Genomic DNA, 15,308 nt, shown 5'->3' on the forward strand with positions numbered 1-15,308 from the left:
ACAGCAACTTTCTCTGATAAAGGCATCATTTCTCAAATATATTGAGAACTGAGTCTATTTTATGGGAATCATTCCCCAATTGATTAATGGTCAAAGGAAGGGAAATGGCAGTTTTCAGAAGAAATCAAAGTTATCTATAATCATATGAAAAAATGCTCTAGATCAATATTTATTAGAGAAATATAAATTAAAACAGCTCTTAAACATGGCTAATATGGAAATGTTTTCCCAAACTGTATACATATACATACATATATACACATACGGTATATACATATACATGCATATACACACATATGTATATATACATATGTGTGTATGTATGTACATATATGCATGTGTATATATGTATGAATGTGTGTGTATGCATGTATATGCTGGGAGGAAAAAATGGAAGAGAAAAAAAAAACAATACACTAGGAAAGTTTCCATAAAGCTACTTACTCTAGATATTTCCTTTATGAGACTAGGGCAAGTCAGGACTGGTTTATGTTGCTGCTACTATATTAAATTCAGGTATAAAAATCTACCAAGGGTTGGGGTTTTGTTTTCATTTTTCTTTTTAAATTGTCAAGGGACATTTTGAGTCCTGAATCTGTGACTATGTTCTTATTTTTTTTTCAATTTATTTAATTTATTCATTTATTTATTTTGTGAGGCAATTGAGGTTAAGTGACTTGCCCAGGCTCATACTGCTAGTAAGTCTCAAGTGTCTGAGGCCAGATTTGAACTCAGGTCCTCCTGAATCCAGGGCCAATGCTCTATCCACTGTGTCACCTAGGTGCTCCTTTATTCTTTAACAATAAATATTCACAAAAAACCACAACAATAAATATTCAGATTTTTCCTTTTGAATTTTTTGCATTTTAATTGTATTTTTATTTTTCATCTCATTCTAGGCATCTAAGCATATTTTCAGCACATTTAACACATGAATAATTACATTTGTTGAATTTGTTGTTAAATAGGATGAAATGGCGTTTTCAACACTTCCTTATTTTATGGCATAATAGAAAATTAATAAAAATATATATGTCAAACCTTTTTTTAAAAAGTCTTTCATAATTACATATAGTTCCTAAGTAGTTCATCTTTCAAAAAGATGCAGACTTAAAATATTATATACTGATGATGTGCTTTACTCTTTAAACTAGTGGTATAAAATGAGCTATCCCTTACTTTTTTATATTAAAGAAAAATCTTATATTCATTCCTGCACATTTACATGGCTTGTAACTGGAATCAAATAGCACATTCATTTTTTTAGCTTGTTTATATTGGTTGCGATTGAGGCAGTTCTGCATTATGGCTAGAGTGCCTTTCCTGTCATTATTATAACTTGAATTCATATTCTGCCTTTGACCTTTTCTAACTGTATGACAGAGGACAGTTGACTTGACCTCCATGTATTCCAGACCCTTCCCTAGCACTAACCTACTAATAAGTCTTTCATAGAAACCACCCTGTGTTCTAGAAGGAAGTTTCCATACTGGATCTCTCCACAATGACAAAATCACATATCCTTTCTGTTTATTACATAACACGAACCATATACCCAATATTCCTAAGGCTACAAGGCATTACAAAATGATGTAAAAATGTCAATTTCTCTCTTGAAGTTAGTCATATTCTCTCAACTATAGGGAGGTTTTGCAAGCTTTAATAGCTAGAAATGGCTTTAAGACCATCTGTTAAGTAAGAGAGGCACAAGGTTAGGATGGAAAGAATGCTGCCTTTGCTAAGAGAAGACCCCAGTTACTTAATTTCTGATTCTGCTACTTAATACATGTTTGAGTTTTTGCTTTCTGAAGTTTGGTTTTCTTAACTGCTAAGTGAAAAGTTTGGACTTGATGAATTCTTAAGTTTCTGCCTAGGAACAGAGATTTAGAGTTGAAAAGCACACCAGAATGCATCTAGTTCGATAGCATCATTTTACATATGTGAAAACTAAGTTCAAGGAAGTTAACTAATTTCTGCCAAAACATAATAACCATCAGCAATATCATTTGAATGCATGTCAAATAATAGAACAATTGCTTTTTTTTTTCTCCTCCCTATGAGACAGGGATCCTTGGTCATGAATAGCCGTATGTTCCACAATGCATTCTGAGCCATTTCCTATTCCCTTGGACATGTATATTTCAGAAGGGTATATTAGGCCTAGCTAGGTGGCATAGAGGATAGAGCATCTGGCCTGGAGTTAAAATGACCTAAGTTCAAATCTGGCTCCAGACACTTACTAGTTGTATGACCCTGGACAAGTTACTTAACCCCGTTTGCCTCAATTCTCTCATCTATAAAATGAGCTAGAGAAGGAAATGTCAAACCACTCCAATATCTTTGTCAAGAAAACCCTAAATTAGGTGATTAAAAGGCAGTCATGACCAAAATGACTGAAGAACAGCAACAAAAAACAATCAGGGTGCATTATGTTCCAGTTGGTTCTAGTCAAAATTTTACAACCAATTAGCTTTGAACTTATTGAGTTGAAGTTATCTCTTCCAGGGTGGAATAACAGACTGTACATTAATGCAAAATGTCTTTTTTTCTTTTCTTTTCTTTTCTTTTCTTTTCTTTTCTTTTCTTTTCTTTTCTTTTCTTTTCTTTTCTTTTCTTTTCTTTTCTTTTCTTTTCTTTTCTTTTCTTTTCTTTTCTTTTCTTTTCTTTTCTTTTCTTTTCTTTTCTTTCCTTCTTTCTTTCTTTCTTTCTTTCTTTTCATTTTCAACATTTGTTTAGATAAGATTTCCAATTTCAAATTTTTCTCCCTCCCTTCCCTCCCCCCTCACCCCTAGACAGCAGGTAATCTGATATAGGTTATATATAGCACAATGTCTTTTCAATATTATTTCCTTCTTAAATATATGACTACATAATAACTTGTCTGAGGCAGAGTAATTACATTGAACTAAGGAATAAGATTACAGGGAAGTGATTATTTAGCAGAGAGAATAAAGCTCTGGGGCATGGGGGAGATATACAATATAGGTGGAGTCTTTTGCTATGCTTGAAAAGTCCCATAGCATTCTCCTAAGTCCATCAATAGGCCTGCTGGAAACAAGCAGATATAGTTGCAGATGACTTTTTTCTGGGTCATTAGATAATGAGAAGAGGGTAGGTATATATCCAAGATAAATCTGCTCCATACTTATTCATAAGAGAAATTTTTGGGAGAAGTAGTAAAAAGGGTAGAGAAGTGTATCAGTGAAGGTTGGGAGGAGAGGGCAAATACAATAGATGGAATTTAATCTGGGTCTTATCTTCTTATGCCTTCATTGTTTTTCAGCATCATGGGTTTCTGTGCTGGTCCAAGGTCATGGCTCTAAAGAACCATGTCATAGGTCATGGGACAGGGCATATAAACATTGGCATCAAAGTTGAGGTGGTTAGCATTGTTGAAAGTTGTGGTCATAGACATTCTTTCTATTTGAACTGTATCAGTAAACTGATTCCTGACTGGCATCTCAGTCCTAGAGAAGAAAACAGAATCAGACATCCACAACAGGAATGAACAAGGGGCTGTGCTCCAATGGACTCAAGAAACACTGCATTGTTGGAAGAATAGCTCCACAGTGGCTTATAAATTCATACTAGTATTTTTCTAGTACCCTGTCACCTATTATTTATTGTTATGATTACATCTCTAATATGTACTATTCTGTGTTGGGGAAAAAACATTTCAACAAACATCCCTTTGCTATTTTTTCTCTATCTTTCCAACTTTCCAACATCCAGTTGTATTGTTCTCTCTCCACTGATGTTTTCAACACCTCCTACTTTGATATTTACAACAAATTTCATTAACATGCTGTTTACTCCTTCCAGATAATTAATGTGTCTTAAATTATTGGAAAAAGCACCATCCCCTGCAGCCCCCACTAGAACACCTCCTCCAAACCAGATGAATTTTCATTTATCATTGTCTTTTGTTTACATTATTTGAGACAATTTAAAAAATCCATGTGCTTATATTCTTAGCCACTACTACTTTCCTGTGCATATTTTAAAAGTAAAAAATTTTGGGACAACTATTTTACGTCCTGAACAGCCAGTATCAAAATTAATGGTGTATTTTTTTTCAGAAGAAACTTGTTCCTTGTGATTCTGTATTTTCATTTGTTTACAGAATTTCTCTGTGAATATCTTGTTATTATTTTCTGAATTGGGCTCAGAATTGAACTGGAGGAAGAATTCTGGCTGGAATGACTTTAGAGAATTATATATTACTTTTTTTTTTTTTTTAGTGAGGCAACTGGGGTTAAGTGACTTGCCCAGGGTCACACAGCTAGTAAGTGTGTAAAGTATCTGAGGCCGGATTTGAACTCAGGTACTCCCGACTCCAGGGCCAGTGTTCTATCCACTGTGCCACCTAACTGCCCCTATATTACATTTAACGATCCTTTCTGAACTAAAGATTTCAGTCTTTCTGACCAAAGGTGTCATCTTTTTAACAGCAATGCTCTTTGGTGATTCTATATGGATGTAATTTTTAGTATTCTGAAATCTCTGAAGAATCAAATCTAAGTAGAATCAAAAAGTAAAAAAGATTTATATGTTGGGGTTAGGGGTAGTGTGAGGAGGCTATGGTATATTAACAAAGGCAATATTTCACATAAAGGATGTCATCAGGCTTATGTAACAAGAAGTGTTTGTGCTTTGCTTTTGAAGAAGACCAATGACATGATGGGTGATTTCTTGATTTATACATAAATTGGATTAAGGGAGGCAAAGTTACACAAAGTCATCAGCTTCACTCTCATTCAGAGACATTGTAGTCTAGTGGCAGAACAAAAGTCAAGATGCTTGGCAATGGCTAAGGATGCAGGGGATGATTTTGGCATCTTCATAGCTGAGCTCTAGGTGATCCACAGCACTGACTTCAGCTGTTTTCATGGCCATCTGAACTTTTTTTTTTTTTCTGAGCTGCCCATTCTACCAAGGGAAGTCTTCACATCCTTGGGGTAGGCATCCCACTTACTCACTGACAGGTTTGAGGCCTGTTTGTTACCCTCACCCTGGTTTAGCCCATCTGCCAAGATAGTTTTGCCAGAGTGCAACTACTGTACATGATACAGCTTCTTGGAGCCATGAGTGAGTGTTGGGTGACAGGTGGACACCAAAGGTGGATAAGCACCCCTGAAAAGGACTCACAACAGAGGTTCTAATCCTCCCTGAATACCTCATAAAACTGATGGACAGCCAATGTTCTCTGTTACTATTCATATAGATTTAAGAGATGTAGAGGAAGAATTCGGATGTGTAAGTTAGATGGATAATGAGTAGAGGATTTATAGGAGGAAATGGGCAAGAATAGCACAGTGTGAAGAGATGTGGTTGGGAAATTATATGTATTAATAGTAGAAGTACCCACACCAATAAGATCATAGAGGAATAGAAGTATCAATGTACCTCTTAATCGATCTTGTAAGCTTTACAGGTAAATAAGGGCAAAATATTACTTTCCCCTACCCCCTAGTTAACTAGTGAGTTTTTGTGGTCTGATAACGTAGTCTTAATGTCTGTTCTTTCTTAGATGCACTATAAACAGCAAATAGAAGAAATACTGTTCCAGAATTATATATGTATATGTAGACATTCATAAACATATATACACACCCCTATATGTGTGTCTATGTATATTTGTTGTTTAGTTATTTTTCAATCATGTCCAACTCTTCATCACCCCATTTGGGGTTTTCATGGAAAAGATAATGGAATGGTTTGCCATTTCCTTATCGAGCTCATTTTATAGATGAGGAAACTGGGGCAAACAGGCTTAAGTGACTTGCTCAGAATCACACAGCTAGTATTTGAGGCCATATTTGAACTCAAAAAAGCTAAATCTTCCTGACTCCAGGCTCAGTGTTCTATTCACTGCATCATCTAACTCTCTGGTATGTAAGCCCACATGTATATGTCCATGATTATGTATATTCATATGTATGTATGTATATGCATATGCATGTGCATATGTAATACATATGCATATATAGAGATGCATATATGTCCTAAAGTTCACAGATTTTATCTTCAGATGTCTCAAGTTTTTAATTGACAGATTCAATTTAATTCTACAAACATGCTTTAGGGTCACTTAACACCTGTGTCACCTTAGCTAAATTGTTGAATCTCCAGAGACCTCCTTTTTCTCATCTGTAAGATGAGACTAGAAAACTAGGCAACCTCTGAAGCCTCTTCCATCTCTAAATCCATGGCCTATTATACTATAACATGTGCAGTACCTTGCATATAGTAAAGGGCACTCACTGTGCTAGTCATCTGTCTAATGTAGAGCCTGAATTAGGTGAAACCTCATTTCGAGAGGAAGCATAGAGTACTGTGTAAGGTGTCTCACCTGGGCTTTGTGTACTTTAAAACATTTAACTATCTCCTTGATGATTATGTGTCTTATTTTATGCATTTTAAAATATTATTCTTCAATGGAGTCCATCAACTTTGCCAGACTGCCAAAGGGATCCATTACACATAAATGCTTTTAGAATCCCTGATGGCGGATAGTAATGTGGTCTTAGAGTCAGAAAGATTCATTGGCTTCAAGACTTTCCTTGGAATTAGAATGTATATATGTCTGAAAGCAAATTATTTAATCATTAAATTTATCAGGCAACTCTCTTAAGACCCAGTGGCAAAAGTAGGCACCAATTGGCTTTAAAGGAGACAGTTTCTTCATTAGAGAGTTTCCTATAGGAATGAAACCCCATGTTTGGATAAAAAGGGATAAGACTCTTGCATATATATGAATTTCATAATGCAGAGACACAGAGTAAAACCTTTTACTCCTGAGTAATCAACTTTATGTATCGCAGCAATGGAAAAATTACCCTATGCCTGTGTTTCTAAGAATTAGCTTCACTAAACCTAAGTATTCTGATCTTCAGACAACAGGCAAACAGGGTTTGCAGTCTTACATTGGAAACCTTTCAAACTTGATAAGATCTGCTTGAGGCAATTCCCCCTTTAGAAAATATTTCAAGAGCTCTATATTATACCTCTATGCCACCATGAGAAGGAATCAGACTAAGACTTTATGAAACATATATCAATAACCTTAGCAACACACTGTATCTCCCACTGCCATTTTTAACCTGTCCAATCCTGTAATATTCTCACCTCTTACTCCTGGCTTAATGTGCATATTTGTTTACCTTCTGCTTATTGTTGTGGTGGGGGTTCAGTTGTCTAGTCATGTCCATCTTTTCATGAGTCCATGCACCACAGAACATCAGTCCTTTCCATCCTCCATTATATCCCAAAGTCTGTCCAAATTCAGGCTTGTTTCTTCTATGACACTATCTCTCCATCTCATCCTCTGATATCCCTTTCTCCTTTTGCCTTAACTCTTTCCCAACATCAGGGTCTTTTCCAATGAGTCTTGTCTTCTGGTTATGTGGCCAAAACATTTAAGCTTTAGCTTCAGTATTTGACCTTCCAATGAATAATCTGAATGAATTTATTTAAATATTGACTGATTTGATTGTCTTGCTTTCCAAGGAATTTTCAAAATTTTTCTCCAGTTCCACAATTCAAAAGTGCTGATTCTGGGTTTCAGCTTTTCTTATGGTCCAACTCTCAGAGCCATGCATTACTAGTGAAAAAAACAACAACATAGCTTTGATTATATGGACCTTTTTTGGGAAGGGGATATCTGTAATTTTTAGTATGCTGTCTAGATTTGGCACAAATGTCCTTCCAAGGAGGAAGTTTCTTTTAGTTTCATATCTGTAGTTGCTGTCTGCAGTGATCTTTGAGCCCAAGAATATAAAATCTGACACTGCTTCCATTTCTTCTTCCTCTATTTGCGAGGGATTGGTGGAATCATTTGCCATGATCTTAGTTTCCCTCACTAAAAGGTGAGCTCCCTGAGATAGGGGACTGCTTTTGCTTTCCTTTGTATTTTATTGTATTGTATCTCTTTGAAGATAGCTTAAATCTATGCTGCTTTTAAATATCTAAATCAGAGAACACATTTATTTCTTAAGAGAAAATACTTCACCAGATGCTTTAAGGTCACTAAATTATTTCCTGTCACTTCCCTAAGAAAAAAAGGCATACTTTGGCAAAGTTTGGAAGTAGGTAAGTTTTGTCTTTGAGGCACTCCTATTTTCTTTTCCAGTAAACATCTTTGTAATCTTGGTATCTCTGATACTCAATGTTGTGAATTGGAAAAGTATTAATGTTTGCCCGCTCTCACAAGTTACTTAACCTCTGTAGGCATCATATTCTTTATATATAATGTGAGAGGATTGTACTAGTGAGAGATGTCAAATTCACACGTGGGCTACAAGGGCCCATTAAAATTTAATTAGGAAATGTTGAGAAAAATAAAGATACAACACAACATAAATAATGTTAATTTGTGGTTTTCTAAGTCAATATGAGACCCACACAGTTGTTTCTTTTTGATTTTGATACTACTAGTAGATGAGCTCTAAATATATAATGCTTTTTATCTTGTGATCTTGTTTCCTCTTCCAGGAGGTTGATACCCTCAGCTTGTGGATATACAGAATCTGATAAATGAATTCCCATCAAAATATCATTTGAATACAATTTAGAGTATTGCTTCCATCTTGAATAACTATTGGGAAAAATTTTTTAAATGTAAAGGTCATGGTTCTTTCACTCTATGAGGTCTGAAATTGAATATTTTGTGGCAGGGATTGAGGTTTAATATGCAGAAATCAATGTATTTTTTAGAATGATCTATGTAAGATGATATGTTAAATGAACTAAATGGGGTGAGATCAGAGTGAAACCACCTATAAGATGATGAGAATTATTTATTCATGTAGATAACTTGGTTTAAGTTGATGGCAGCTAAATTGGTAAAGAATAGGAATCTTCAAAAAGTTTTAGAAAGATTTGAAAGAGGAGGCAGCACCAAGATGGTGGAGGAAAGGCAGTAACTTGCCTGAGCTCTCCCCAAGACCCCTCCAAATACCTTCAAATAATGCCATAAGATAATTCCTGGAGCAGCAGAACCCACCAAAGGGCAGGGTGAAATAATTTTCCAGCTAAAGACAACTTCGAAAGTCATCAGGAAATGTTTGTTGTGCTGCGGTTAGAGTGGAGTGCAGCATAGTTCAGGCAGCCCCAGCAGGGACCCAGTCCCAGTATAGACCCAGCCACAACCACAGCAAACCAGGAGCAGGCCTTGGGAGCTTCTGAATCATCATCAGGAGCAAAAGCATCTGGAATTCAGCCAACTGATGTTAAGGAGGTTGAAAAATTGGCCAGAAGGAGATTATAGCTATTTGCTAGCACTGAGGCAGGACTCTGTTGTTTTGCCCATACTGAGATCTAGCTCAGAGACTTGGGTGGTGATCCCAGGTTGGGGAGGAGCATAAGTACAACAGAGCTTGTAGTCACAGTGGAGCAAGAATCTGTCCATAGATCTAGGGCAGAAAAGCAGACATATGGTTGCTTGCAGACCAGAGCACAGGCCAGGAGAGTGGTAAACATAACTCTCCTTAAATCACACCACCTTTGAAGAACTACAGATTTACAATACCTATAAGTATCTGAGAGAATAGCTGTACAAACCCCCTGAAGCTTGGGAAAGTGCATGCTCTACCCACAAAGCAGTGTCCCACTTTAACAAAGAGTTAAAAATCCAGAAATTTGCTGGGAAAATGAGCAGAAAGAAAAAAAGATGTTGAACCTAGAATTTTTCTGTGGTGGCAAGGAGATCAAAATTCACCCTCAGAAGTAGATAACAAAGTCAAAGCTCCTACATCCAAAGCTTCCAAGAAAAATATGAATTGATTTCAGGTAATAAAAGCACTCAAAAAGGACTCTGAAAAAAAAGTAAGAGAGGTAGAGGAAAAAGTGGAAAAAGAAATGAGAGTGATGCAAGAAAATCATGAAAAAAGTCAACCTCTTGGTAAAGGAGACACAAAAAATATTGTAGAAAATAACACCTTAAAAACACACTAGGGAGCAGATAGGTGGCGCAGTGGATAAAGCACTGGCCCTGGATTCAGGAGGACCTGAGTTCAAAGCCGGCCTCAGACACTTAATACTTACTAGCTGTGTGACCCTGGGTAAGTCACTTAACCCCCATTGCCTCTCAAAAACAACAACAACAACAACAACAACAACAACAAAAACCATACTAGGTCAAATGGTAAAAGAGGTACAAAAAGCCAATGAGGAAAAGAATACCTTGAAAAGCTGAATTGGCCAAATGGAAAAGGAGGCACAAAAGCTCTATGAAGAAAATACTTCCTAAAACTTAGGATTGAGCAAATGGAAGCTAATTACCTTATGAGAAATAAAGAAAGAAACAAACAAACAAAACAAAACAAAACCAAAAGCATGAAAAAGTAGAAAGTAATGTGACATATCTCATTGGAAAAACAACTGACTTGGAAAACAGATCCAATAGAGATAATATGAAAATTATTGGACTACCTGAAAGTCATGGTCAAACAATGAACCTACTCATCATCTTCCAAGAAATTGTCAGGGAAACCTTCCCTGAAATTCTAGAACCAGAAGGTAAAATAAAAATTGAAGAAATCCACCAAACATCCCGAGAAAAGAGAGCCTAAAATGAAAACTCCCAGGAATAGTATAGTAAAATTCCAGACCTCCCAGGTCAAGGAGAAAATATTGCAAGCAATCAGAAATAAACAATTCAAGTACTATGGAGCCACAGTCAGGATGACAGAAAATCTAGTAGCTTCTACATTAAAGGATGGGAGGGCTTAGAATATGATATTCCAGAGGGCAAAGGAACTGGGATTGCAACAAAGAATCTTCTATTCATCTAAGCTGCATATAATCTTTTTGGGGGAAAATGGGAATTCAATGAAAGCGAGGATTTTTAGGCATTATTGATGAAAAGACCTGAGCTAAATAGAAAATTTGACTTTCAAATACAAGACCCTGCAAAGGCAGGGTTAAACAGCAAAAAGAAATCATAGGGGATATTAAAAGGTTAAACTATTTACATTCCTTTATGGGAAGATGATACTTGTAACATAAGAATTTTCTCATTATTAGGTCAGGCAGGTGGAACATATGGAGACGGGGGCACAGGTGTAAGTTGAATATGAAGAGATGGTATCTTTAAAAAAATAAAATTAAGGGGTGAGAGAGGAATGCACTGGGAGCAAGAGAAGGGGAGAGTTGGAATGGGGTAAAATATCTCACATAAAATAAACAGGAAAAAGTTTATGCCCTGGAGGGGAAGATGGGGGAGGTCCTTGGGAGGGAGTGAACCTTACTCTCATCAGAAATGGCTCAAAGAGGGAATAACATATACACTCAATTAGGTATAGTAATCTATTTTACCCTGGAGGAAAGTAGGAGGGGAAGGGAATAAGTAGTGGGGGGGCTGATAGAAGGGTTGGAAGATTGGGGGTGGGAACAGTCAGAAGCAAAACACTTTTGAGGAGGAACAGGGTGAAAAAAGATAGAAAATAGAGTAAATGGCATTGGTAGGGAATAGGATGGAGGGAAATACAGTTAGCAATAGTAATTGTGAAAACATTTGATGCAAATTTGTCGGACTGGACTCATTTCTCAAAGACATAGAGAACTGAGTCAAACTTGTTAAAATAAGAGGCATTTGCCAATTGATAGATGATCAAAAATATGAAGCTTTCAGATGAAATAATCAAAGTAACATATAGTCATATGAAAAAAACAACACTCTTAACTCAATATTGAGTGGAAAAATGGAGATCAAAACAATTCCAGGGTCCTATCTCATATCTATTTGATTGAATACTAGGAAAGCAGTAGAAAATAAAAATAGTTGTAGGAGATATGGGGAAAATGAGACATTAATGCACTCATGGTGAAAATGTAAAATGATTCGAACATTCTGTAAAGCAACTTGGAACTATGGTCAAAGGGCTATAAAACCATGCATACTCTTTGACCTAGTAATACCACTACTAGGTCAGTATCCAAAAAGAGATAGAAAACAAAAAGTTTAATTTAAAATTGAGGACATGTCCTCAGTTGGGGAATGGCTGAACAAATTGTGGGATGAGATTATGATGGAACACTGCTGTGTTATAAGAAATAATGAGTAGGGGGGACAGCTAGGTGGCACAGTAGATAAAGCACTGACCCTGAATTCAGGAGTACCTTAGCTCAAATTCAGCCTCAGACACTTGACACTTACTAGGTGTGTGACCCTGGGCAAGTCACTTAACTCCCTTGCCCCACAAAAAAATGAACAAACAAGAAATAATGAGCAAGGTGCTATCAGAAAAACCTGGAAAGACTTGAATGAGCTGATGCAAAGTGAAATGTACTATATACAAAATAACAGCAACATTGTAAGACGATCAATTGTGAATGACAGCTATTTTCAGCAATAGAATGATCCAAGACAACTCTAATGTACTTATGAAAATTGCAATCCATCTCCAGAGAAAGAACTGATTGTGTCTGAATACAGATTGAAGCATAATTTTTTTAGTTTCTTTTTCTTAAGTTTTGTTTGTCTGTTTTCTTTCACAACCTGACTAATGTGGAAATGTTTTGCATGACTATACATGTATAACATATTGAATTGCTTTCATTCTTTGGTGGGTGGTGAGAGGAAGGAAGAGAATTTGGAAAACAAAGTTTTAAAACTTAGTGTTAAAAATTGTTTTTACATGTAATTTGGGGGAAAAATAAAATTCTAATTTTTTTTAAAAGAAAGATTTGAAAGAACTTGGTGACTGATTGTATATCTAGGGAGCATTAATGAATAAGAGAAGAGTCAAGAGATAACTCCAAAATGTCATGTCAAATGTCCTCCTTTCTTTAAATATCTTTCTTTACTTTGTCCCCTTTCCTCCCTTTCCCACACTATTTACATTCTCAGTGTCTTCACATCCATGTTCTCTCTTAAAATGGCAATGAGTAATTTTCAGATTATATTTAATTTTCTGGATGTCCAGATTTTGTTGTTTTAAGAATTTTTTTGAGCAACCCCAGCTGATATTTTCTACTTGCATTTTCTCCCCTTTATCTGCCTTCTATCTACTTCCATGGCATGTCTAAAAGCACCGAATTCCTACTTGAATGAGGTTCTCTCTATTTTTTTAAAAATCTAATCTCTTCATTGTTGGTTTCTCCTTGGCAATAATGATATTTTCTAAAGAACAATTTTTGCTCTTTCTAGCAAGTCCAGAGCAAGACCGCTCAAGATGGGCCGGGTGATCCGTGGTCAGAGAAAGGGCGCGGGCTCCGTCTTCCGCGCTCACGTGAAACACAGGAAAGGAGCTGCCAAGCTCCGGGCTGTTGACTTCGCAGAGAGGCATGGCTACATTAAGGGTATCGTAAAGGACATAATCCATGATCCAGGCCGAGGGGCTCCTCTTGCAAAAGTAGCTTTCCGAGATCCTTACAGATTTAAAAAGAGGACAGAGTTGTTCATTGCTGCTGAAGGCATCCATACCGGCCAGTTTGTGTACTGTGGTAAGAAAGCTCAGCTCAACATCGGCAATGTCCTCCCAGTTGGCACTATGCCTGAAGGGACCATTGTGTGCTGTCTTGAAGAAAAGCCTGGGGATCGGGGTAAACTTGCTAGAGCATCTGGAAACTATGCCACCATGATTTCCCACAATCCAGAAACCAAGAAAACACGGGTGAAGCTACCTTCAGGCTCTAAAAAAGTCATCTCTTCTGCAAACAGAGCTGTTGTTGGTGTTGTTGCTGGAGGAGGTCGTATTGATAAACCTATCCTTAAGGCAGGTCGTGCCTACCACAAATACAAGGCCAAGAGAAACTGCTGGCCTCGTGTCAGGGGTGTGGCCATGAACCCTGTGGAACATCCCTTCGGAGGAGGTAATCACCAGCATATTGGAAAACCATCCACCATTCGAAGAGATGCCCCAGCTGGACGAAAGGTCGGTCTCATCGCTGCCCGTCGTACTGGTCGCCTCCGTGGCACAAAGACTGTACAGGAGAAGGAAAACTAAAGTACAAAATCCTGACAATAAAAATTATTTTGGAAATTGTATAAATAGAATTATATTTATAACTCAAAAAAACCCCCCAATTTTTAAGGTACAATTTACTTTTGAAAAAAATTCAAATGTCACCAAGGTTTAGCATTTGTATTTTAAGTGACTATTTATATGCATAATGCATATTGCAGATACTATTGTGCAGCCAAGAAAAGACAAATAGCTTGGTATCTATAAAATTCATCTAGTATACTGCTGGCTGCAAAACTCACAGTTTGCAATTAGCCATAGATCAGCTCATTTGTATTTTCATTAGGATATATTCAAAATCTGTAGCTACGCTATCTTTGTGGAGAGTTACCTTACAATAAAGGTGTCTATAGTCCAAAGTGACTGACAAATTTGGGACTTTTGGAAGTAGCATTCAATAATAATGAGTATTTGTATAACTTTAAAGTTTGTAGAACTTTACATATATTATTTCTGTTTATCTTGCTTATTTTAGTGTGCCTGTACATTTAAAAAGATTCTTTCCATAGTGTTCAATATCTCTCAACTTCTTCTTTTTCTTCATTGAGTTCCCTAGTGGTTGATAAATAGAGCCTTTCTAGTCCCTGGTCTCTTTGGTTTAAACTCCAGCAAAGAATTTTCTAATTCCCAGAAGGGACTGATATCACTGGTTAGAGATCTCATGCTACAAGAGACTTTAGAAATGCAATGATATGGCCTCCCTCTTTCTCCATGGGTAGTATGTAACCTTCACAATCAATCAACCACTGCTGCTTATCTTTTTAGTGCCTGCCAAAAAGGTCTCTATGGCCTCATTTCCTCTGGTCTCTTTTTTTAAACATATGAAACTCTCTCAAAGGATGCTGCAAATGTGGTGGCAATTTGTTGCTCTAAGGGAGTTGCAGCCAAAAAACAAAGAAACAAACAATAACCACCACCACCACAAAAACAGACAGTGAGGGCTCTGTTTTATGCCTTAACATTGAAAAACACATGGGTTATTCTCTAACTTGGGTAACTGCCTTAGCAAACAAAGTAATTATTGAGAACCTCAATAGACACTAAACTAAGCCAGAAAAACAGAGGCATAGGCACATAAAATAAATAATTATTTTTCTACATATAAAAGGTTGTCAGACCATAGAAAAAAAGATTTGAAAGTGAATTCAGAGGGCTTCAATTAGAACCCCCTGATTTAAAATAGGAAGAAACAAAGCTCTTTAGAAGATAAATGACTTCCCCACAATCATACAAGCAGAAAGTAGGAGAGAGTCATTTTATGACTACCGTTTTCTGACTCCCAACCAGTGCTCTTTAATATGATATATTTCCTATTGTACATAAAGAAGGTTTTGGGTGGCT

At 36.6% G+C, this 15,308-nt stretch overlaps 1 protein-coding gene across 1 annotated transcript; it reads left to right on the plus strand.

Moving 5' to 3' along the window:
- The first annotated feature begins 13,146 nt into the window (after positions 1–13,146).
- Positions 13,147–13,994, plus strand: LOC122729921 (60S ribosomal protein L8). The gene has a single exon (XM_043969063.1). The coding sequence runs from the start codon at positions 13,176–13,178 to the stop codon at positions 13,947–13,949; it is 774 nt and encodes a 257-aa protein (XP_043824998.1). The 5' UTR covers positions 13,147–13,175; the 3' UTR covers positions 13,950–13,994.
- The last annotated feature ends 1,314 nt before the right edge of the window (positions 13,995–15,308 follow it).

Source organism: Dromiciops gliroides, chromosome 5, assembly GCF_019393635.1.
Source record: "Dromiciops gliroides isolate mDroGli1 chromosome 5, mDroGli1.pri, whole genome shotgun sequence".
Lineage (NCBI taxonomy): Eukaryota > Metazoa > Chordata > Mammalia > Microbiotheria > Microbiotheriidae > Dromiciops > Dromiciops gliroides.